The sequence below is a fragment of the Helicoverpa zea genome, chromosome 21 (assembly GCF_022581195.2).
Source record: "Helicoverpa zea isolate HzStark_Cry1AcR chromosome 21, ilHelZeax1.1, whole genome shotgun sequence".
Lineage (NCBI taxonomy): Eukaryota > Metazoa > Arthropoda > Insecta > Lepidoptera > Noctuidae > Helicoverpa > Helicoverpa zea.
This window is the reverse complement of record NC_061472.1, coordinates 8662087-8685646: the sequence shown is the minus strand read 5'-3', so window position 1 is coordinate 8685646 and position 23560 is coordinate 8662087. Positions and strand designations below refer to the sequence as shown.

At 34.0% G+C, this 23560-nt stretch overlaps 2 protein-coding genes across 6 annotated transcripts in view; one reads left to right on the top strand and one right to left on the bottom strand.

The window, feature by feature from the left end:
* The window catches only part of LOC124640572 (phosphatidylinositol 4-kinase type 2-beta), a 21467-nt gene extending 19725 nt beyond the window's left edge, over window positions 1–1742 (top strand). For all 3 annotated transcript variants that reach the window (XM_047178390.1, XM_047178389.1, XM_047178391.1), the window contains exons 10-11: window positions 288–392; window positions 1020–1742. In XM_047178390.1, the coding sequence (XP_047034346.1) occupies window positions 288–375 (88 nt within the window). In that variant the 3' untranslated portion in view covers window positions 376–392; window positions 1020–1742. The remainder of the gene's footprint in view (window positions 1–287; window positions 393–1019) is intronic.
* LOC124640571 (FHF complex subunit HOOK interacting protein 2A-like) lies at window positions 155–23560 on the bottom strand. 3 transcript variants are annotated; one of them, XM_047178387.1, is made up of 15 exons: window positions 23354–23560; window positions 23141–23281; window positions 19116–19337; window positions 18296–18493; window positions 17428–17643; window positions 16763–16956; window positions 16352–16457; window positions 15580–15742; window positions 14948–15069; window positions 14401–14555; window positions 13728–13856; window positions 9143–9233; window positions 7977–8521; window positions 7479–7607; window positions 155–476 (listed from the first exon to the last, which is right to left on the bottom strand). In XM_047178387.1, the coding sequence occupies exons 1-14, from the start codon at window positions 23396–23398 to the stop codon at window positions 7496–7498; spliced, it is 2439 nt and encodes an 812-aa protein (XP_047034343.1). In that variant the 5' UTR covers window positions 23399–23560; the 3' UTR covers window positions 155–476; window positions 7479–7495. The 3 variants fall into 3 exon arrangements, with proteins under 3 accessions (XP_047034343.1, XP_047034342.1, XP_047034344.1); XM_047178386.1 differs by lacking the exon at window positions 155–476 and having other exon boundaries at window positions 5315–7607; XM_047178388.1 differs by lacking the exons at window positions 155–476; window positions 7479–7607; window positions 7977–8521; window positions 9143–9233 and adding an exon at window positions 12762–12915.

Genomic DNA, 23560 nt, shown 5'->3' with positions numbered 1-23560 from the left:
AAGAATGTTTGTCAGGGTTTCTAGTTTCTAACTACCCATAATAACAAATGACAGCTGGGACCCGAAATTTAGTATACCTTCAGAAAAACGGGTGGAGTCCATTATGATATAGGTACTTAAAAAGTCACCCATCCCTGGACCGACCGCGCCAAGCTTACCTAGCGTATTTATAAGTATATTTTGTAATGCACATTTATTACAACTAAGAATGTACATTGCTCTCACAGTAAACTAGTGATACATAATATGAAAGTATGATTATAATATGGTAATGAATATATTTGCAGGTCCAAGAGCGGTTCGACGTCGTCTCGTTTCTTCGACTCGTTCCAGCAACGTTTCCAGCACAAGTCGCCCTTCTTCTCCTGGTGGTGAACAACACCGCTAGATAGGTCAGTAGTACATTTATAAACATTCATGTACTCCACTAGCTTAGGACAGCAGTTTCATTCGCTTCCTGAAGGAACGTCCCGCACCTAGATAAAAATATTTATGTTATTCAGATGTACAATTTTATCAAAATCCGTTGAGCTGTTTGTAAAAAGTAACATAACGTCCCTTAGCTTACAACACCGCTCAAGTCGAAAATTGGCGGTTTTCACATTTAAATGCCTTTGGATAGATTCGCTCACTGCGCGTCTAACCATTGGTCACATGATATAGATTTCGACCAATCCGATTCCGGAATTCGAAAAGTAGTGACGGTGCGCAAGTCGGCTGGCCTTTTAAAAAATACACAGTTTTTTCGTCTCCTGTAAAGTTGTTAAAAATGACTTATGCGGTGTTGTTAGCTAAGGGACGATAAGTATGTACACTCTTACAAACCTTTTATAGTAATAGTGTGATGTCCTAACGTAAATACTTACAAAATACTAGTATTATTAGTACTTAGTAAGGAGAGAATATCTAAGTATATTACCGAATATTAAGTCGAAGAGTTTGTTCCTTTGCGGTGCTAATCTAAGGACCAATTAAATAAATATTTCAGTGTTAGATTTATTGTTATTATTTTGTTACAGGTGTATATCAAAAAAATGGTGATAAGTTCCACTGAAGCTGATAACGTATAGATGTAAACACAACTGTATGTATGTATAATGTAGACTAGAACTATTGTAAACTAGCTAATACTGCTCGAGAGGTAGATCAAACGCTGTTGTGTATGATACGATTAGTTGCACATAGTTGTATGTTCTTATTTCTTTACATTCATTATTTTCCTTTCATTTCTAAGTAAATAGACTGTAATGTCCTTTTGTCAGTTTGTTTCTAAGAACGAACGGTATCCAAAGTATACAAGCTAAAAAAACTTGATACACACAGAATCCGTCAAATTTCTTCAATGATTTTCAACCTTATAAAAATAGTGGAAGGTAAATTTTGACAGTATTGGGCAACATTATATTTTGGCTCAAGGAACACTGACAAAACATCCCAACATTTTCTTAAACATTTTCATTTCTATATTTCTTATAGGTCAATATTTCTCGCTACTCATCGTATCGTACGTAACAAGGCGGTTAATATTATAATTTTTATGAACGACATCGCCTACAATCCTTGGCTAAAATGTTTATTTTTTTAATAATTTTATTATTATTTGTGATTTATGCTTCTTAGGGGAATGAGAGCTCAGCTCTTGTAGATTTAATTTCTGATTACTTTTTAATTATAGAGTTGTTATGAATCCTGTGAGATGGTGTTTTGTCGATTGGGAATATAAGATACAATATTGTTTAGCAGAAAAATAGATTATGACCGAATAAAGGTATGTACCATCAAGTGAGAATAATTTTAAGCTGGCAACTTTTATAGTTTTGTCGACACCGAAAACTGCTTTTATCCAGTTATAGCCAGTTAAGTACTTTAAACTTATTCACGCTGTGTAACTTGTGATACTAAAGGTAGAATTCCGTGGATAGCGGCTACGACAGCCGCGCGCGGCTTACGACAGTCGTCGGCCGCGCGCGACAATAGTCAACCTATGAAAATGTATGGCGCCGCTGCCGAGGTCCGCGACACAAGCGCGCGGCCGACGAAATTCGTAAGCCGCGCGCGGCCGTATGCATCTCAACATGGTCTAGCGCTTAGTAACATCTATATAATTTTAGTAAAACCAGAATTGAATCGTTTTTTATTTAGTCGGCAAAACTTCCTTTTGTTTTCATTACAATACAAATGCTTTTGAATCAGTATTGGGTAGTATCCTTCATCATTTCTACTTTTTAAAAATAGGGTCGATTGGTAATCTATTTTCATAATACAGCCACAGCAATACGTCATCCTCTTCTTCTTCAAGGATATCAATTAGCACTTCGACTAGAGGGAACGGACGAACAAAATCTACTAATTTCAACACAATGCCGCGCGCAGCTTACGAATTTCGTCGGGCGCGCGCTTGTGTCGCGGGCCTCGGCAGCGGCGCCATACATTTTCATAGGTTGACTATTGTCGCGCGCGGCCGACGACTGTCGTAAGCCGCGCGCGGCTGCGTAAGCCGCGACCTACGGAATTCTACCTTTAGAAGTTATTAAAAGTTCCCAGTTGTCATAAACACCATTTTAGTTGCGGTACAATTCTAAAGTAAATAATCTTATGTAACATTTGATAGCCAATGTTGGACGTACGTACGAAGTGTTTTAGCCGAGTGTTAGAGCGATACAGGTTACAGTAAATATCCCTTTTCATTTTCATAATATTGTCTTCAAGGTACCTACTAGTCGAAAATTTCAGGATCATGAATAGTTTTACAGAAATGTTTTGACAATGCTCGAAATTAAGAAGCCACGTTGTTTCTGTCATTTTATGAAAATATTATTTCTAAAATTGGTCTATTTTCGGTAAATTTTATTTAAAATACAAACCCCTTGTTATTTTATAAAGTGGCAAGTATTGATTGATTTTTTATATGTATATTCATTCTTTAGGTTTTATTAGCTCAATCAAAATTGTGCAGCTATTCTGTACGATCACAAAAGACAGCATTGTTAGAAATATCTGTAAACTCTTCTATATCATACTTTTAGACAACCAATGTGGCTAAGGCGTATTCATGTTTTTTCTTCTAAGAATATGCTACTTAAAATCATAAATTCCTATTGTTTGTCGAATTATTAATTATTTTACATTATCACAACTTGGGTTTTTTGAAATCAATTGTAAATACAATTTAAATAATGGAGTTTGTTATAGAAAATGCCCATGTTATGTAGTTAAATATATTCCAATTCTCACATTATATACACCAGGCAGTCATATCTAGATATGTTTCAGATACAGAAATTTGACACAATGTAAATTTACCGTTTTTTTATTTATGAAAATATTTTTCCTACAGCAACATTATTTTTGGCAGTCATTCTAAAATAAGTTTATTTCTTAATAATCTATGATTGTAAACTTAATTTGTACCAGTTATATTTAATTTTGTTTTTAAATAGCTAAAGAAATGCGACAGCTTTGATACTTAGATAGGAACATTGAAATATCAAATTTTTTGTGATCTATGTTGTTTAAAATTGTTAAATAATACAAATAGGTAAACCTAACTCCATTACAAGATCTTTTGAAACATGGTTGTGTGATCATTGTCTTCTATTTTGAACTTTATTTCGACCTCAGTAAAGTTCTTAACACATTTAATAGAAATTGAAACATTCTCATACATTGAAGAAAGTTTCTAACTGACCATTTTATAATAAATTTGTATCTTCCCGTGCGTCTCAAAATGGGCGTGGCTCCAAATAAAAATGGCGGCCTGACGCACGAACTTTTGTATCTATTTTCTACAACATACATTCTTTTTTATACCCTGACTTGAGCTTATTAGAATTCACTTTCCTATATCAGAGAGCCTTTATTTAATTAAATGACTTTTGTAAAAATAATTTACTTTCGCCACGAAGTGGGCGCGGCCTCGCCGTGCGGATTATAACATAGTACAATCTAACTTATTCCGTATTTGTACAAGTAACCAGTGAGGAAAGAAGGTGACAAGCCTCGTGGTTATTTTCATTCAGGCAATCAAAATAAACATAAAAATTCAGTTTAAAAAAATTATGTATTAACATTTCTTAAAGAATATAGTTTATTTCGAACACACCTACTCTTTTAGCCGACTTCTCAAAAAGAAGAACGTTCTCATTTGGACCCCGTACATATTTGTAACATGGTACATTTCTCAAATACTTGATTTTATAGTTTACTGATAAATGTAATACCTAATTCCAAAAATGTAATAATTCTTCTTAACTTATCGTGAAATATCTATCGGGCTTGTCCCCTTACACACCCCACTGGCAGTAACCATGATAGTTAAAATAATGAGTTCCCTACGATTTGTAACGATCAAGTAGAAGAAACTAAACGAAATAATAACGTTTATGTACATGTATGTATTTATGTAAGTAACTGTGAGAGTAAGGCGAATGAGTGTGTTTATAGATACGTTTCATCATTTCTAGGAAGATTTCCTTTGATAAATTAGATTTTTCTGACCCACAAACAAACATTTTTTACAACTCTAAAGTTGTAACTGGTTGAAAAGGGTTGATTTTTCTTTACTATTTCTGTCTGTGGTATCTTAATAAAATATTCACATGTGTAAAGTCTTATATGCCTTTTAGTTCTTTTGTGACCATAAAGAGATTATACAAGTAAGTCTTCCTTTAAATGGTAGAAAATAACAATTTCATGTTGTACATACTTTTAACAAGTTTTGTTTGATAGTTATTACAATGTTTATTACGCATTATTATTTAATATTTGAGAAAAATATAATCACCATTGCATTTTAATGATTGTGTTTTAATTATAAAAATCCTTTGACCATTTTTCTTTGTTCAGAATCATACAGCTAGGTGTTTTGAAGTCTCCAAGCACAGCGCTATTTAGTGAGTTATTTATTTATTATTCCATTTTGGAGTTAAATTTCGTACATAGCCTGCTAAGTCGATTTACTGAATGAAAAATGGGTTGGCTGCCCCCCCCCCTCTCCCATGATGAGATGTAAGGCTCGTAGTACAAGTGACAAGCTTCACGTGACTCTACCTACAATTCATACCTGCTTTTAGTACTTTTCCCATTCATAGGGAATGAGAAAAGTATAAATTGTAGTAGGTGCAGTACAACTCCGTTCGCCTCTGCGAGCCTGGTACTTGTGAATGACAACAGCCTAACGGACACGCCGATTTACAAGGCATTTCTTATTTTAACATTTATGTATTTATTTATATCGAAAGCTAAACATGGCACTACGGCCAGTTAGATGTCATAAAGTCGGATTGCGCAGACCAGGTAATATTAAAAAAAAATCTTTTCCTTTCACATTTTATTTCAACAGCAAATTCAGGCATTTACATAAACAATAATATAATCAATAACAAGTACGTATTTGTGCAAACAAATAAACGGTATGATTATACATTTACATGAAACCAAAGCTTTTCTTTTGTTTATAAGTTATATAAGGAATGTTTCTAAATATAAATATTGCACCATTGAATTATATGAATAGGTACGCATTTAAACATATATTATAAGGGGGTGCCTACTCTTCAAAATGTGGTATTAAAAACATCGTATTTCGAATTTGTAGTGCCTAGCTTAGTTGATTGAGTATTGTGTCAGAATGTTTTCGAACAGAATAACATAATTATATAGAATAAAAATGGCAGAGCTGGTAGTATGGTCTTAGTACAAACCATTTAGTGTTTTTTTTTTTTTAATGTTTAAACTATTTTCATCACCCATACGATATCAATTAGGCAAGAGTCAGGTCACACAGTTTTTTTTTGTAAACCTCTAGAGCAGGCTAAAGTACCCCTTTCAGACTAGAATTTACTGACAAGTCGAACACAGCAGTGGATATTTTATGAGCATTCAAAATTCCGCCATATTTAAACGTGACTTATTTTAATCAACCATGATTTGAAGATGACTGTAGAATTCAATAGTTTGAGTACCACAGAGGTACCTAATAAATAATAAAATGCTTATTAAAATAAAGTGACGCTTAAATACTCGGACGAGAACTTTCTATTATATTTATAAGGCCATACTGACGTTAAAAATTATAAAACCATATATAATAGGAATGCATTTTGGTCCTTTTTTATTAATGCGGACAAAAGGGCCAAAAGCAAAACTGGCAGATCAGAAGACAAACAGTATTTAGATAATGTATTTATTCGAAACTGTGTAATATAATAAATCTATAATAATAAAAAATACATAAGTACATAGGTTGGTAATTTCGAAGTCATCTTTTAGAAATTTTCATAAAATCTTACTTTTTTTTTATTTTACTACTAATTTCTTAGTATATGAATGAGAATTATTTAAAAATATACTACAAATTGGATAAACATAACTACCTTTTCCTATTATTTTTAGATTTAATGTGCACTGTTACAGATAATGCATTTAAATTTAACGCACTTCTGTTACGTTCAGATTTTTAACAAAGAAAAGTACATTTAGAAAATAATATCAAAATAGTGTGATAAATAAAAATAAATAAGCTGCTATAATTTTTACCTGTAATTCCTTCCATCCGTGTTTTACACATACTGTAGAGCGAATGAGAGTTTTTATGCCTCTATTTATATACAAACTAGCTGTTGCCCGTGGTTTTACTCATGGGCTGGGAAAACCGCTTTCGGTAACCGAGTAAAACGTAACGTAACGTTATCTCTTAACAATCGGTTCAGTAGTTTTGAGGTGTAAGCCCGACAGACAGACAAACAGAGTTACTTTCGCATTTAGCGTAATAGTAAGGATGTTTGTACAGATACTCGAACCCGAACCTAGAGAAAAAAACTTAAATAAAATACATTATTTTTAGTTTCTAAAACTTTCATAACGGTTATAATCAATTGATTGATCTTATAAATATTACAAAATAAATTAAATTAAACAATTCGTGTAAAAACAGTTAAACTGAAATAGCAAACTTAGGCTTGAAATGCAGATTCCGTCTTTGTACTATATCTAAGTGTTTATATAAATAATGTAATACTAGCAGATTGGTACATAGCATACTTATATACTTGAACGAACGTATTTACTCTGTTTTCTAGCAAATCCTATGATATTTGCAAACTTTTCAAAACCCGACACAGCGTTGTAGAACTTGTTTACATGTGCTGCTCCACGCTTTCAGTGAAAACAACCTATCCAATTGTGAATGACAAATGTATTAGTTTTTTATTTTTTTATTTGAAAATATCGTAAATTGTAACATTTTTAATGAAATCAAATGAAATCACATGGATTTCTTTTCTATCTACAGCTATTTTACAAATTTTCATTAATGTTGAAAAAAATGACAAAGTTTACTAACGCCCAGTTCATGTAAAAAGAAACTTTGTTAAGTAACCGCCCGTAAGCGAAACGACTCGTTTTCTTACTACGAACCGGGCGTTATAACACTCATCACTTCACAATCGGACTTCCATCAATATATTCACAATACTTACGCGATATTTAACACAAGTTATCTCTGCATATGTAAGCTATGTTGGTACTTGACAAACGCGACGGCTGCTAACTCCTTGCAGAATTCTTCGAGTACTATCAGACTTTCCACCAACATGTTGTGGTCGGCACTGGGGAAAGTGGGTAGAAAAATTAAATTATAAAATTGGTATTGTAATAACTTGTTTGTTGTGTTTTCTGTTCGTCCTTATTTGGGAAAATATGCGTTAATACACGCCAGGCGAAGTAACGTTGACTCACGAAGGACTAAAAACTAAAATCGTTCAGGTAAGTAACATTTTGTTTTGTTTTGAAGATTTTTGTGCAGTCCAAGAATTAAATGTGCTATATATAAGTTGTTGTTGTTAACTTTCGATCCAGATCAGTACATTTTTAAAAATTACTACTCTTGTGTCAGGTACCTTTAGCTATCGTAGTACAGTTTATTTTGGGACCAGATGACGTTTTTTAAATGTGAATAATTATACTTATATACTTACTTTTCATCATAACTAGGATCTTCACTCATTAACCACAGCCTCGTGTTCTCAATAATCTTCTTATAATTCCTTAACCGCGGTATCTCCATAGTCAACCGTCTCGCCAACTCTTGCAACGTTTTAAACAACGTCGGGGTCTTTTTAGCCGTCGGCAGAGTAGGGTTAAGAAGATACTCGTGTAAATTAGGATGAGGTAACAAAGCCAACTGAGATATAATCGAAGTTAGGTGTAAATTAACTTGGTAAGGTTGTGTGGGCATGTTGGCAAGTAATTTGAATATCATTTTGAAAAATGGTCCTTCGTCGAATTCTTCCTCAGAGGTTTGGGAAGTTAAGTCTCTGGATCGAAGGACTAGTTTCTGTGAGAAGTGTTTTGTGTCGTTTTTGGGTAACTGTCGTGTGTCTGTTTTGATTGGTTCGAAGGCGTCGTCTAAATGTATGTCGGCTTCGGGTCGGCTGTCGTAACTGTGAGTTGAGCTGGCTGTGGTATCTACCCAGTTGTGATCGGCTGGCCAGTTGAATGTGGAAGTCGCGTCCAGCCAGTACTGGAAGATTATATTGCTGAGTTGGTATTTTGATGTTTTATATTTTATAGGGTTAAACTTGTGAATCGATTTTGATGAATTTTTGCTAGGCCGTATTATGAATACGTTAGGTAGAGGATACATTTCCTGTATGAAAGATCTAGTTACTTGCTGTAGAACGCTGTTTCTTTCTAAATCTATTTTTTTATAATTCACCTTTTTTAATTTTCGATAACTTTACACATTGAGTGTAGAAGTTTGTATAATATATCAATATGAAGCAATGATGTTAAATAATGCGATTTTTACAGCTACTTCGTTGTTTTCTTACTCACATAGGTACGCCCGTACCTTAGTTCTAAAGAATAGTCAATTCTTGTAACTTGTACTAGGCCACAGAATAGCCCCTTGCTAATATACTAGCTGTTTCCTGCTGCCTTGTCTACAAGGCTATGTTGCTAAAAGTGTAACTGTCTCCAAATACTATGTAAATGGGTTCCGCGGTTTCGCCGTGAAAACAACAAACAAACTTTTACTCATAATATCGGATAATATTATTCGTTAAATTATCTTAATTTTTTTCTGTTAAACTCACTTATAAATTAATATTCACAGCATTTTTCCAGCTACGTATATATTTACCTGATACCGCCTATGCGCATCGTGTATGTAATGTTCGTAGTCGGCCCCCACCGGGTCCGACAGTATCGCTCGCGGCAGTAGCAGCAGGAAGCTGCAACGAACGGGACAATCAAACACAATGTTCCATTTCAAACTATTTAATGTCAAATGTACAGATATACAGGCGTACATCTTACAGTTATAGTGTGTTCTACGTAAGCGAAACAAGTTTATGCGAAAACTATAAACAGTGGATTTCTTTTCAATTGGCTTAAACGTAGCTTCGGATCGCTTCGCGGTTGCGTTGTTTCGCCCAAGTAAGACACACTCTTATAATAAATACAGTGAACCCACGGTAATCAAACTCTTTTTAACTATTCATCAATTCTTTTTTTGGTAAATGATTATACTATTTAATTGAAAGTTCTTGTCAGATCACAATGTGCTCCATTGACAGTCCGACATGCGCCCTGCATGACGTTTGTCTGATTAACGCGGGTCCACTGTATTGTATTTGTAAATAGCTCATAAATAGCGTTACTTATGCCCAAATATTAGAATTAATTTATATGCAAGCATCTCTAGAGAAATAGGAGTGGTGAGGGAATAAAATCATTTCAAAGAACCAATAAAGTCTAAATGTAAAGAAAATCTAATATTTGGCCATTAATAAAGCTGTCAAAAATTAAAGTTTTATAATTATCGAAATAAAGTAAGTAACGTCACAATAGTTTGAAAAATAATAGTTTCTTAGCTTTAAGTAAAAGGAACTATATTGTAAGGTTGAGACCATAGCCACAAAATCGTAAAAGTAAATAATAATAAGCTAAGAGTATTATGAAACCTACTGATTGCATTAAAATGTTAAAAATATATATTTCTGAATTAATTATAAATTATATCCTACCTACAATAAAAGTGTATATAAAAATTTTGAAACGATATTATATAATTATAATATGCTATGTAGAAATTAAATTTGACCAGATCTATTTATAAATTCAGTTCCTTTTAAAGGAAACGTAATAAATATGGCATCAAAATTGTATTTTGCTTTTGAAAAACTATTCGTGTGTGCATTGTATAAATTAAAATTAAATGTATTTACATGTTTACGGGTTTTATGTACATTGAATATTTATTTATTCAAAAATGTCAGATACTTACAGAAAATTTCGCGTTTCATGATATTTACGTAATATCCATAAATTACTGGAAATTATTAAATGTGTAGCAATATAATAGATAGCGTCCAAATGAGGACTCTGAAAACTTTCTACTAAATATATCTAGTATGACGAGATCATATGTAGGCAATCACTGGATTGGATGTTTACTTGCAACTATAGTCTGTTTTTTAATCTCGTAGACTAAACTGACATTACGAGTGTGGTCAGTTCATTGCCAATTCTTAAGTAGTGATGTGGCACGACCGAAACTTAGCGTTAATAAAATCAAGTATCGCTTTTTTACAATAAGTCATCCTGAAATAATGGGCTTATTCTTGATGATTACGCATGGCGTTGCGTGGTCAGATATCCCTGGCAGTTTGTAGCACGTCGTGCAGCCGTGTGTACGTACGTGAATTGTAAATATAAAACTTTGAATGAATATTAAATTCGTCTATTATAGATAAAAAGTTACGATTCAACAAACCGGTGCCGTAAGTACAACACTGCACAAAAAAAGCTAGCAACATTATTTGTAAGTTTGACATTTTGCAAGTGTCAATTTAGTCTACGAGATTAAAAAACAGACTGTAAGTGGTATTTATGCAAAATATGTTTTTTTTATATTTGTGAATTTATTTAATTATTTTTGAATAAAGCTTGTATTTTAGTGAACAATTCATATTATCGCGAAATAATCCGTAAATGCAATATAAATGTATAATAAAAATTACCTGTATGAATTATCTTTACATTTTACACTATTTACAACTAAAATAACTTAATATATAGATGAGATTATGGCAAGTACGTTTGTACATGAGATGATTTGTGAATACCTAACTAAAAAAACTATTTAGGCCTGTTTACCGAACTAATTTTCAAATAAAAAAATAAGAGCTGCCTCTAACTATCCATATAATAATATTCTTGTATTTTTTTTCTCATTCTCCCTTCGCCTTTTAGACAAAGACAAACAATAATCTCAGTCTTAAAAAAACATTTTCAATTTCAAATATATTTTTTTGTGCTTTATTATTTCTTCCGATATGTTACTAAAGCATAATGACTGTCTAATTGCCTTCAAAACTATATATTTATATTTTAATCTCTATGTGGACGTATTACGATTGATTTTCCCGAATCATATATATCGTCGGTATCCTCCCATTTCATTAAAATATGGCAACTAATTGGGTAAGGCGTATTCATTAATGGTTAAAGGCCTGAACTATGAAGTTGATTCCTACGTATATGTATCATATGATTTCTTATAGTTCGGCCATTCAGAGAATGCGTTCCTGACACGTCGCGATTGAACTGACGACGTAACTTTGCAATGGCGTTGCAGTTACGATAAAAATATTTTTGCTGGTTGTTTACCGTTTTAACAATTGAGGAGCATTAAAACAACATTATTATATCAATAATCAATGAATGTTATAATTTTGTGCCAAACTGAGTGTCAAATAACTTGGTAAACAATATTTTTCTAAATCTATACTGCGCTATTACAAGGTTATGTCAGCGGTTTATATTTTGTAGTGCTGTGCTAAAAATAACAGGCAAGTATCGTAATCTGTTCTTATACAGTTATAATATAAAATAATACGTTTTGATTTTCTTTTTAAGAATTGGAAAATAATGGACTATAAGACTTAATTATAACTTTTATGAAATATAAAAATAAAACTATGACCAAACCGCATTTTTATACTTAGATTAAAAATGGTAACCCCAAATGGCGTTATGGGCCGCCATTTTGTGACGCTAAAACAGTCGTCCGTTGTCGTTTCGTGCGCATAGACCACGTTTTTCAAGTGTTTTCGATCTGTTTTTATTTGATTACCCGGCTTTTGTTAGACCGAGATATCAGGATTGATTCTGTTATTGATAATAATATAATTATACATGTAGGCGAAGATGATGATGAAGACACCACCTCCTCAAGCAAATCGGAGTCTGATTAATATTCTGTTCGCACATTCAATTCAATGTACTTGTAACAAAGAATAAATAAAACAATTTTATTATATGATTTTTTTAAATACTTATGACACTAGTAACACAACTTTATTGACACAATTTTTTTATTTGGTTATTTTCCTTTATCTTGACATTCATATACTCGGACATTTTATATTATATTACTGTAATCTCTTAAATAATTTTGTATGCCTATCGGCGGGACATGGCTTGTACATAAATCTAGAAAACACCTGTAATCACCCCTGTTTCACAAAATGAATAAATTGATTTGATTTGATTTGATTTGATGAATATTACCTTTTTTTGGTTTCCACTTAAATAACTAAAATATAAAACAAATGATTCCGCCAATTTAAAACGAAAATAATCTTAAAATAATGCGGCGGTTCATTTTGAAGGAACGGTAACGAACTCAGTGTTATGTTGTGCCCATCACTAGTCGTGACTAACTGATAGGTGTCAGGAACGCATTCTCTGAACGGCCGAAGTATAATAATATTTAAATTAGTACAAAATATAAACTAACGTTAAGTTAAATATTAATCGTTATTTATGAGACTGGCAGTATTGTCGGTGGTATTACGTGATTCCTTATTCATTATATCTTCGATGAGTGTTTTGAGTCGCTCTAGCCGGCTAGAAATTTTAATTGCTGGTTAAAATTGCGATAAGCGATTTCTTAATAATATTAGAATATTTAACGGCCGTTCTCAAGTTTCTATCTATAAGGGTACCGATTTTTTTGTGCAGTTGACAGCTGTCAGTTTCGGTGTTGTCAGTTCAGTGATAGCAACTGTCAACCGCACCAAAAACAGTCAGTGTGTATCTATTGTTTTGCTTTAGATAGCTAGAATTTAACAGGATTTGTATAAGATTACTGTCGAAATTCTATTTCTGGTAAGTAAATCAACAGATAGATATATAATATTGGGAACGGCCGTTAATCTGTAGAGTTTATAAAGCTGTATGTTTGTGGCAAAGCGATAACCAGACACCTTAGCTATTGTGGTTTGTTTTTTATTGCAATAGTTATGTAAGCATTACTTAAGTTATGCTTTCTGTTAAAAAATGTATGAGATTGCCCGAAAATAATTGAATTTTAAAATACATGTTTAATTCTCATATCAATGTTTATGTTCCAATTTCATTAACTGTAGATTTTAGTTACCTGTATACCTTTAATTTCACTTTCTATATATAAGTCTAATGTGAAAATTCAGTCTAATAAGCTCTAGTAAGAGTTAAAAACTTCCAGAATTCTTGATTACTAATGTAATTTAAGTTTGCATCACTATATTTTGTACCCTGAACAACCTCTACCACTCAGAATAATACCCAAGAAAGGACCAAAATCCCATACGAAAGGATCAGAAAAACACAGATCTGCACACAATTTTCAACAAACAGCATAACGTATAACTAGAAGTGACACAACCACATGTACTGACCTGTTGATGACTCTGTGTATGTTCTCCGTGCCCTCGTCGTGGTGCTTGGGGTCGAGCCCTTCGTGTGACAGTATGTCTGTGATCTGCTCGTTCACGTGGTCCTCGTGTTGGAGTTGTTTCATCGCTTCCCTGTAAAATTAAGCAATAAGTCAGTTACTGGTATTCTTGAATACTTTAGATTTATTCTATACAAGATATCGACTTCAATTCACAGTTTAGGGTATCGATTTTTCCAATAAAGTTTAATTAATAATGTAAGTGTTTATTAAATGTTTTCATCGCTCGCAGTTATTATTCCCCACTAAATTAAATTATTAATTATTATTTATTAAATTAAATTATTATTATATTACTACATATATATGTTTAGTATATTGTTATTGAATATTTTTGTTTAGTTAAAAAGTGTGCAATAAAGAATAAGAATATTATAAAAAATAAAATAAAAACGTTAGCTATATCAACTGTTTAAAAATATTGAAAATCGTCGATAAAATAAACGTCAGTTTTCAAAATTCAAACGAAATTAATAATAATACGGTTGTTGTAAAAAAAAACGCACGTTTATACTGTCGATGAACTTGCGCCTTTAATTAGTGAGACAGCATGACAGAAAAAACTACTCTATCATTAAAACTAGGCTATTAACACTCATAACTTACACTCGACTCACCTATTATATTCTCTCTCCCTCCCTATAGACAGGTCGTTAAGCCTGTCTCTCTCGTCGTCGTCGTTGTTGGGCTGCGGAGCATAATACCCCCGCGACGTCACTCGAGCCAACACCACCCGATGTATGCTGTGTTCTGTGCCTTTTTCTATTATCGTCTGTAATATTATAAAAGTTAAATTAAAGCTACTCTGATCTGCTTTTAAAATTCAAACATTTATTTACAAGAAACATTTCATATTTTTAAGCCTAGAAGTAAATGTATTCTGCTTACAATAAAGGCGTGCAAAAATGTTCTTACGTTACAGAGATTTACACTATTTCAGAGGTTAGCAAAAGGACAGTAATTTTTTTGGTATACATAATAATATATATTTTATGAGGCTCAAGTTCTAGTACATATTTTGAATTCTACTAAAAGTATGTACTTTTTTATACATCAATATATTTAGAGGTTTTTTTTTTAAATATATTTAGAAGCATCAACCAACTAAGGTATTTTTTGCAGTGGTATTGTTTTTTTATTTAAAACCTTATATGTATAACTGACCTCGAAGAACCTTAATGTTTCTAGTGTGAGGTCGTGGTACTCCGTCAAGCAGTTGTTAATGAGCGTGTGCAGCAGCGGCCACTCCGACACCTCGCCCTCGCCCACCAGCCAGTTGGAGAATTCTACAACAATGTTATATTTTTATTTAAGTTATATTTAAGAGGTTGGCAAATATTTTTAGAATTTTTCGCAAGGTACTTCGATTAATATTATAATGCTGAAGATTCTTTGCTTGAACGCGCTAATTTCAGGACCGTGCGATTAAAAAAAATATTTCAGTGTTAGATTTTGAGACTACCATGTATAAGCTATGGAACCTACCATGTGGAAGGCTATAAGCTACTCTTTTATCCGTGTGCATGAAGCAAGTTCCACGAGACGTGGGTATAGGATCGTTGGCAGAATTTAGTATTCCTAGTTGTAGAGTTAGTAGATTGGATTCCTGACCGTAAACTTTGGGACAATTACAATTAGAACTGTCCACAGTACTTATAACTTTTATTCCTAGGTATATTCGTACAATTCTATTATACGTACTATTTGTAAGAGCGACCAAAAATTTGAAGTGAAACCTTCTAAAGAGAAAAATTCTCTCACATAACAATACAATAATTAAACAATGTAGTACATACCATTAATAAGATCAGGCGAGTCGACAACTTTAAGACACTTGGCGAGTATAGCGGTCACCAGCACCGCGTGGTGGATGTCACTGATGCCATTCTCCGCGGTGCCTTCCAGAAAGTTCTGACGGAATGTTCGAGATAAGTGCGATGCTATCGTCGGGTGGCATTCCTGGGGAAAAGATAATGTCAGTTGAGTCGAATCTAAACCTAATATCGTTTATTGAAACTTGGCTACAAAACAGCATTTTTTGAACATCGAAGTATACAAAAGACAGTCCAAAATTACCACCCTTTACCAGTCCTGGATTTATGAAGCGTCACAGGGGCGGCAGATTTCAGAATATAAAAGTTATTTGTAACATGTGTACATGGGGCGGCCTACACTCATGAAGAATATAAATCCGGCACTGCCCTTTACCACATCTTATGGGTATTTGCTGGGAAGAAACAGCACAACGAACACTTTAGCAAAGCAGTATTGAAGCTGACTGAACTGATATTTACACGTGGATTTTATTTCCAACGAAGACTATTCAGATTTAGGTTGGTGAACAATATTTTAAAACAAATCAAATTATACAAATAAACGACGTGAGGTTAGAGAAAAAAATAAGAAAATTCCAAAAGTCTCTTCAAAATCAATATTGTGATTTTTTGCTATCAATTCACACAACAAATTATTTCTTTGAGAATTCCGTTATTTCATATTGTTCACATTTAATACACATTTCTACCTAACTTTAGCAAATAATACATTAAAGAATTAAAGATGATGTACCTTCATCAAAGTATCACAGTAGTCTAGCCAGGAGAAGAAACTCGTTAACTCTCTGTATCCGTGGAATTTGCTGTACGATTTGTCTCCAAAGTCTTGTGCAACGTATCTGAAACCAGAAATAATACCTATTTATAGAAATTCACAAATACACAAATTCTATAATACTTGTTCATGACATGTTCCGAGGGGTTATTGGGTTGACTGGGCAACTGGGCTGAGGAGATCAGATTGTTAGAAGCGAAGTAAAACACTGGTAATCAGCTGCATCTGGATGGACTCCGATCCCAAGATAGTTGGGTAAAGGCTAGACAGATGGTGAAATTCAATTGCAAACCATTTAAAACAGTCAATTCTAGCAAATCTAAGAGCATTTCAGGAAATATGGTGCAATTTAACTTCAAAACTACTCACGCCCACGTAATATTAAGATGGTCGACATCACTGGGGTCGACGTTGGCCGGGATGCACTTGTACTTGGCCGCCAGCTTGTCCACTATCGTCTCGCAGGCGGGGCTGCAGCTCGTCACTAGGTTCGCTATATCATCCTCGGGTAGAGAGGACACGATCATTATGCCTTCACATGCTCGGAGGACTACTTGGTTATCCTGGAAAAACACAGTTTAAAATAAACTGATATAAAAAAAAAAAAAACATATTTTTTTGTTGGAGCTACATCCATTGATAAGGCTCCGATGCCAATGTACAGATTTGAAAAATTCTTTCCTTGTTGGGTAGCTGGGCTATCCTTGAGTAACATAGATAATGTTTTTTCCGAGAAAGGGAAGTAGTTCCTATGGGACACAGATAAAACTGCGGGAAACAGCTAGTTTAAAAATACACGACAAAAACTTAAACATCTGTTGAACACTTTTCTAAAAAAGAGTGGCTGCAAAAAGGACCTTATTTCAACGTCATAATCTATTTTGTTTTAGATAAGTGTTAAACAGACGTTTAAATTTTTTTGTGGTACGATGGTATGAATTTACGTTGTTCTATTTAGTCTCAAAGAACCAAGAAGAACAATCATTTATTTTAATTTTAAAATTATGTCTGAAAATAAATACAAATCAACTCACCGCACTATTCAAATAAGACAGCAACAAATCAATGAGCAGGAATTTATCATTATCATCGTACACCGTCTTATGACTCTTACACGAGACGTTGTCGTCCGACGAACACGTGGTGGCGTTACAACTGTCATCCTTACTTGTGCGGATTATAGACACGTTGCGGAGAGGGTTGGGGGGGAGTTCTACTTCGAATAGAGGGTTCTTCTTTGGTGTTTGGATCTGAAAAAAGGTTATTTTTAAGCTACTTCGAGAAGAGAAAGTTATGTATGTTTGGATGTTACTTCTTCACGCGCAAACGGTTTGGATACGGAAGTAATATAGTTTATACATCAGGAAAGAAAATTACAGAGGCTTCTTTTTATCCGGGTGCAAGAAAGTTCCCTCGGGACGAAGGTGACTGCACTGGCAAAAGCTAAACTATTTTAATTTTAAAAATAAATGAAGTTTGTAAGGTCATAATATTGGTTGAATTTTGATGAAACTTCAGTCACTTTTATATCAGAATAACGTTATATGGTCACTCTTAATCTATGTGCAGGATAAGTAACCGGAGACTGAGGCTAGTAACAGAAATTGTCTACTATAGTTCGGCCATTCAGAGAATGCGTTCCTGACACGTCGCGATTGAACTGACGACGTAACTTTGCAATGGCGTTGCAGTTACGATAAAAATATTTTTGCTGGTTGTTTACCGTTTTAACAATTGAGGAGCATTAAAACAACATTATTATATCAATAATCAATGAATGTTATTACGTCGTCAGTTCAATCGCGACGTGTCAGGAACGCATTCTCTGAATGGCCGAACTATAGTTCAAATTATTTAAGTAACCCTACAAGTTAATTCTCATAGATAATAGTTCGTACCAACCTTACTCTTAATAGGTATCAGCTTCTGTATATCTTCAGGTATGCTGAGCAAGGTAGACTTGTCTTCTACGAAGGGCGTGGTGAATATATTAGCCAGACCTGGCTCCTTACGCACTAGACCACAGAGAGTTAGAAGTAATTCTACCTCTTCCTTCTCCGTTGGAGATGCTGGACTTTCGTTGCATTGGATTAACATTCTCTGGAAAAGGTGGATATTATTATTTGTATTGTGTTTGTTTCTTATCTATACTAATATTATAAAGAGGAAAACTTTGTTTGTTTGTTTGGTTGTAATGGATAAACTCAAAAACTACTGGACCAATTTTAAATATTCTTTCACCATTAGAAAGCTAATTATCTGCGAATAACATAGGCTATATTTTATCCCGGTGCGGGCACTAGCTTCCACGGGACGCGGGTGAAACCGCGGGAAAACGGCTAGTATTATATATTATGTTATAGTGAATTCGTGTTGTCATTTAAAATCAAAATATTATGTAAATAAATGTATATGTTTTATTTCCCGAAAGCGAATGTACTATGCTTAGTGCGTAAACGTACGTATGCACTCATATAAAAAACCAAAACTGTAACTAATACATTATTTTAACAATATTTTCTTTAGTGCTGATTTTCTGCATACTTTGAATAAATGAGTTTTTATCTTTTTAACACGCTTATATTAGCTTCACTTGTAGCTATGTAAGAAAATCTTTGAATCTTAATTTGACCCACTTCCCGGTCTTCGATTATGAAAGTTCTGATAACAATACATGACCAGCGTGTTTTTAGTTTTTTTAATTAAACTATTAAATCTTTACCTGCAAAGGCCTATAAACATGCGCACTATTAACACAGGGCTGCCTCGTCCTCCTCAGTAACGCAGTCCCCGTCGTGAGTGCTAACGCCCGCGCTCCGGGCGGACGCTCGGCCGCCGCGAGGGCACATAACGCGTCCAGTAGACATATGGAGCGTTGGACAATGGCCTCCATGCATGGGCCGACTGTACCACCCTGCTGTTCTTTTTCTTCGTCTACTATTAGCTGGAAGAAATTAAATTAATGTTCAGTCTACTAGGAATACTAGTGTAAATACTATTTCGATGATAAATTTGTAGGTAAAAGCTCATCAACATCATATGCCTAGCCTTTTCCCAATGATGTCAATATTTCCCTATGTCGGGGACAACCACCTGTCTAACGGGCTGAGTAATAGTTAAAAGCTCATGAACCTGAAAAAATATAGGGGATATGTGCATGGTCTTAATCTGTCATGCAAAACTACGAAACCGATTTTATTGAAACTCTACAGTTTGATTATAGTTATAGCCTTTATAGTTCGGCCATTCAGAGAATGCGTTCCTGACACGTCGCGATTGAACTGACGACGTAATAACATTCATTGATTATTGATATAATAATGTTGTTTTAATGCTCCTCAATTGTTAAAACGGTAAACAACCAGCAAAAATATTTTTATCGTAACTGCAACGCCATTGCAAAGTTACGTCGTCAGTTCAATCGCGACGTGTCAGGAACGCATTCTCTGAATGGCCGAACTATAGTAGGCTGTATTCTTTTAAACAAAATATCCCAGATTTTCAAATCTACACTTTTTTATTCCCCGCTAAACGAGGATATCAGTATCACCAAACTGATTAAACATTTTAACAATAAATACTACAGCACAGCATGGGCGTAGCCAGCTTTGGGCTCAGGATGGGGCAGCAGTCAACCTATTCCCCGGGGGAGGGCGGGGGCCCTCCGATTTTTTGTATCTTGAGCCGTTAATCTCAAACTTGTTAATCTCTTAATTTGAGAGGTTTATATTTTCAGGTACAGAAAATAAACAATCACACACAGGACAAAAGCCAAAAGTAAGGGCATGTAGTTTCTGAATACGCGAGCGAAGCGAGCGCGAAATTTTTTTCGGACTTAAACCAAATATTACGTAAAATTTAGCTCAAACGTACCTACTTAACTTTTTGTTTGTTGACCAATGCAAAAATAAGGGCATACAATTTCTGTATACGCGAGCGAAGCGAGCGCGACATTTTTATCGGACTTAAACCAAACATTACGTAAAATTTAGCCCAAACGTTCTTAACTTTTTGTTTGTTGACAAATGCAAAAATGAGGGCATACATTTTCTGAATACGCGAGCGAAGCGAGCACGAAATTTTAATTATTTTTTAAGATTTAAAACCAAAAACTACGTAAAATGTCGCCCAAATATACATTTTCATGAATGCCCCCCATTCACTAGGTACGACACACCCGATTTACGTCCATACGAAAACCCCCTCGCTCGCATAGATAAGTCGATAAAAATAAAGTTAGATACGTAACGTATAGCAACGTCGCGCTGCTAAGCTTCGCGGCCCACTCGGAATGCCTCCAGGGACCACCAGTGGTCCGCGGACCAGCGGTTAAGAACCACTGTGCTAAACGATCGTTCTATTGTACAGGTCGTACATGGCTGGGCAAGCAAAATAGCGAGCGCGGTTTTTACACTAGGATAAAATTGCATTTCCAAAATTTTGATCACATCTACCAGTTACATCTCCTTCAATGCATTTTTTTTTGATTAGATGGACGGCTCGGCTCGCTACGCCACATAGCAACTATTCTTTTAGGGAATACGGCTCGCTTTCAAATGAAGCGCGCACCGCGCACGTTCGGGAACTCGAGCGTGTATTTTGTTTTGATCGCGCTCTTTTCAAAGTCGACAATTTTTTTTTTGCAATAACTTACGGATAGTACATATGATTGTTGATATTGTTAGTTAGAGTTAGTAAAAAAAACATTGTTTAATTAGACACCCTACAGGTCAGAGCCAGGGCCCAGGGTGGGGCAAGTGCCCCAGCTTGCCCCAGTGTGGCTACGCCCATGCAGCACAGTATGATAATACCGCCTATCAAGGTCAACAGTATAATTAAAATCCACAACGCCGTGAAATTCAACTGTATTGCATGCATTTGAATGTCTCTAGGTGAAAGTGATATTTCACTATAAAATATTTAGTTACCATAATAAAATGAAAGTTCGCGAGTTATATGCCTAGAGAATGTACCTAAAACATTGCATATTAAAAAAAAATGAAAAAAAAAAAAAAAAAAAAATGAAAAATCGTTTATTGCAAGTAATTCATACATATTATTTAGTCTCAAAAATCCTAACTTCATCTAAATTATAAATCTAGCGCTTGTTTGTTTGAACACATTAATCTCAGAAACTACTGGGGCAATTCGAAAAAATCTTTCAGTGTTAGATAGCCCATTTATCGAGGAAAGCTGTAGGCTGAATCCAGATGCATGTCACAGTTCGCAATGTTGTATCAACATTTTAAAGACCAAGACATATGTGAAATCAATAGTCATTCATTTCTTGAGCTTGTACCAGGCTTGTTACCTAATATGTACAATGTATTGAATCCACTATACCTATACTTGTTATCAAATAAATAAAACAAGGTGAAGGTTACCTAAGGTAATAGCAATCATTACATGCTTAATTACTTGCTAACTAATGATAGTGATTCATTTATTTTAAAAGCAAATTAGTACAAGTTAACTAAAGCAAAAATGTTTGTAGCTTTCCACAATTATGTTTTATTTAAGTAATGTTTTGGAATTTGGCGTTCCAACTTTGTTTAAAATTCATCTGCTTTTTTACTTTGTGTCTTATAAAAATCATTTTACTGATATCATTTTACATTTATAGTGCTCTTGGACAATTTAAAAACATATATGTATTTATCAATTTAAATATATTATCATCAATAATGTATTTATAGAATTAAACTGATTTAAATTCTACCCACAGCTGGCGGCCGTGACAAAAATAACATTGCATTGAAGATTATATCAGAACTGATGGTAGATTGTTTTCCTATTAACAAAAGATTAACTTATAATTTGAACTGTGTTGTAAAATGTTGATATCTGTTATCAGTACATTGCTAATTAACTAATACCTACATAGGAAGTGTGATAAGGTACATTTGTACACACCCACATTTTAAAAAGTTTTATTATTTTTATATTATACTTATACTAGCTTCTGCCAGCGGTTTCACCCGCATCCCGTGGAAACCTCTGCACGAACCTGGATAAAAGTAGCCTATAGCCTTCCTCGATAAATGGGCTATCTAACTGAAAGAATTTTTCAAATCGGACCAGTAGTTCCTGAGATTAGCGCGTTCAAACAAACAAACTCTTCAGCTTTATAATATTAGTATAGATGTAAGGCAATATTTTTTTTGGAGTTGTTTCAATAAAAAAAATGTGATATGTTCCAATACATTCTGTCTATGTCTAGCCTTTTATCAACTATGTTGGCTTCCGGACCAGTTCATGTAATATTTTCAATTATTTCCCTGTATTTTTTTATAGCTCATAACACCTATGCCATAAAAAGACTGAAAGCTGATAGTAAAACATTGCTGTGTAATATAAATATAGAATCAAAATTCTTTATCAGATATCTTAGTTTATCCAACAGATAAAGTAATTAATAGATGTTATGTAATTAATCAAATACAAGATAGGAATGAGCTTGTACTAGATTCTTATAAGATTTAGTACAAATATTCAATTATTTGCTCATGATAAATGTATGGAAACAAATTGAGTATCTAGTTACCTATGGAAACCAACTTAAAAGAATCTGTTATGGATCCGTTGCAGATTATTTTGAATGAACCATTTGCGTTCAATTCGTTTTTACTTCAAAGTTAATAGGTTTTTTTATCAGTTACTACAAAATGCACTTAGCAAAGTGAAATTAACAGGTGAAGTATTACAACAAAGTAATGATTCGCCTGTAATTTACAATTAGTCACGAACCTGTAACATTTGATGCAGGTGATGAGGTATCCTAGTCTCCTCGACATGTTGTTTGTTATTCTCGTCATAGTTCTGGTAAAAATTCAGTATCATCTTCCAATGGTACTCGAAGTCCTCCAACCTCGTGGCTGGAGGCGCCAACTGAAATAACAAAACCTCATTAATTTGCACAGTACGCGCGTACAACTATAATATTAATTGTTTTGCTCTTACAACGTCCGCCGCTGTTTGTAGCACATCTGAAAAACGACTCAGCATTGTGACCTAAATAATTTTACATGTAACCACACATTACACAGGCTTTGAGTATAGTCTAACGGAGCGATTCGATATTGTAATTAGAGCATCAAATCATTTTAGCTGGCTCTGTAAATTTTAATTTCTATCACAACACAGTAGTCCGAATAAATACAAAATGAA

Bases quoted from the DNA above. Each gene is read 5' to 3' on its own strand.
- LOC124640571 (XM_047178387.1), bottom strand. From the start codon at position 23,398: ATGCTGAGTCGTTTTTCAGATGTGCTACAAACAGCGGCGGACGTT. The intron at 13,857-14,400 runs GTGAGTCGAGTG...TTAATTTTACAG, and splicing joins AGGGAGAGAGAATATAATAG to GGAAGCGATGAAACAACTCC. The intron at 8,522-9,142 runs GTAAATATATAC...ATAATCTTCCAG, and splicing joins ATGCGCATAGGCGGTATCAG to TACTGGCTGGACGCGACTTC.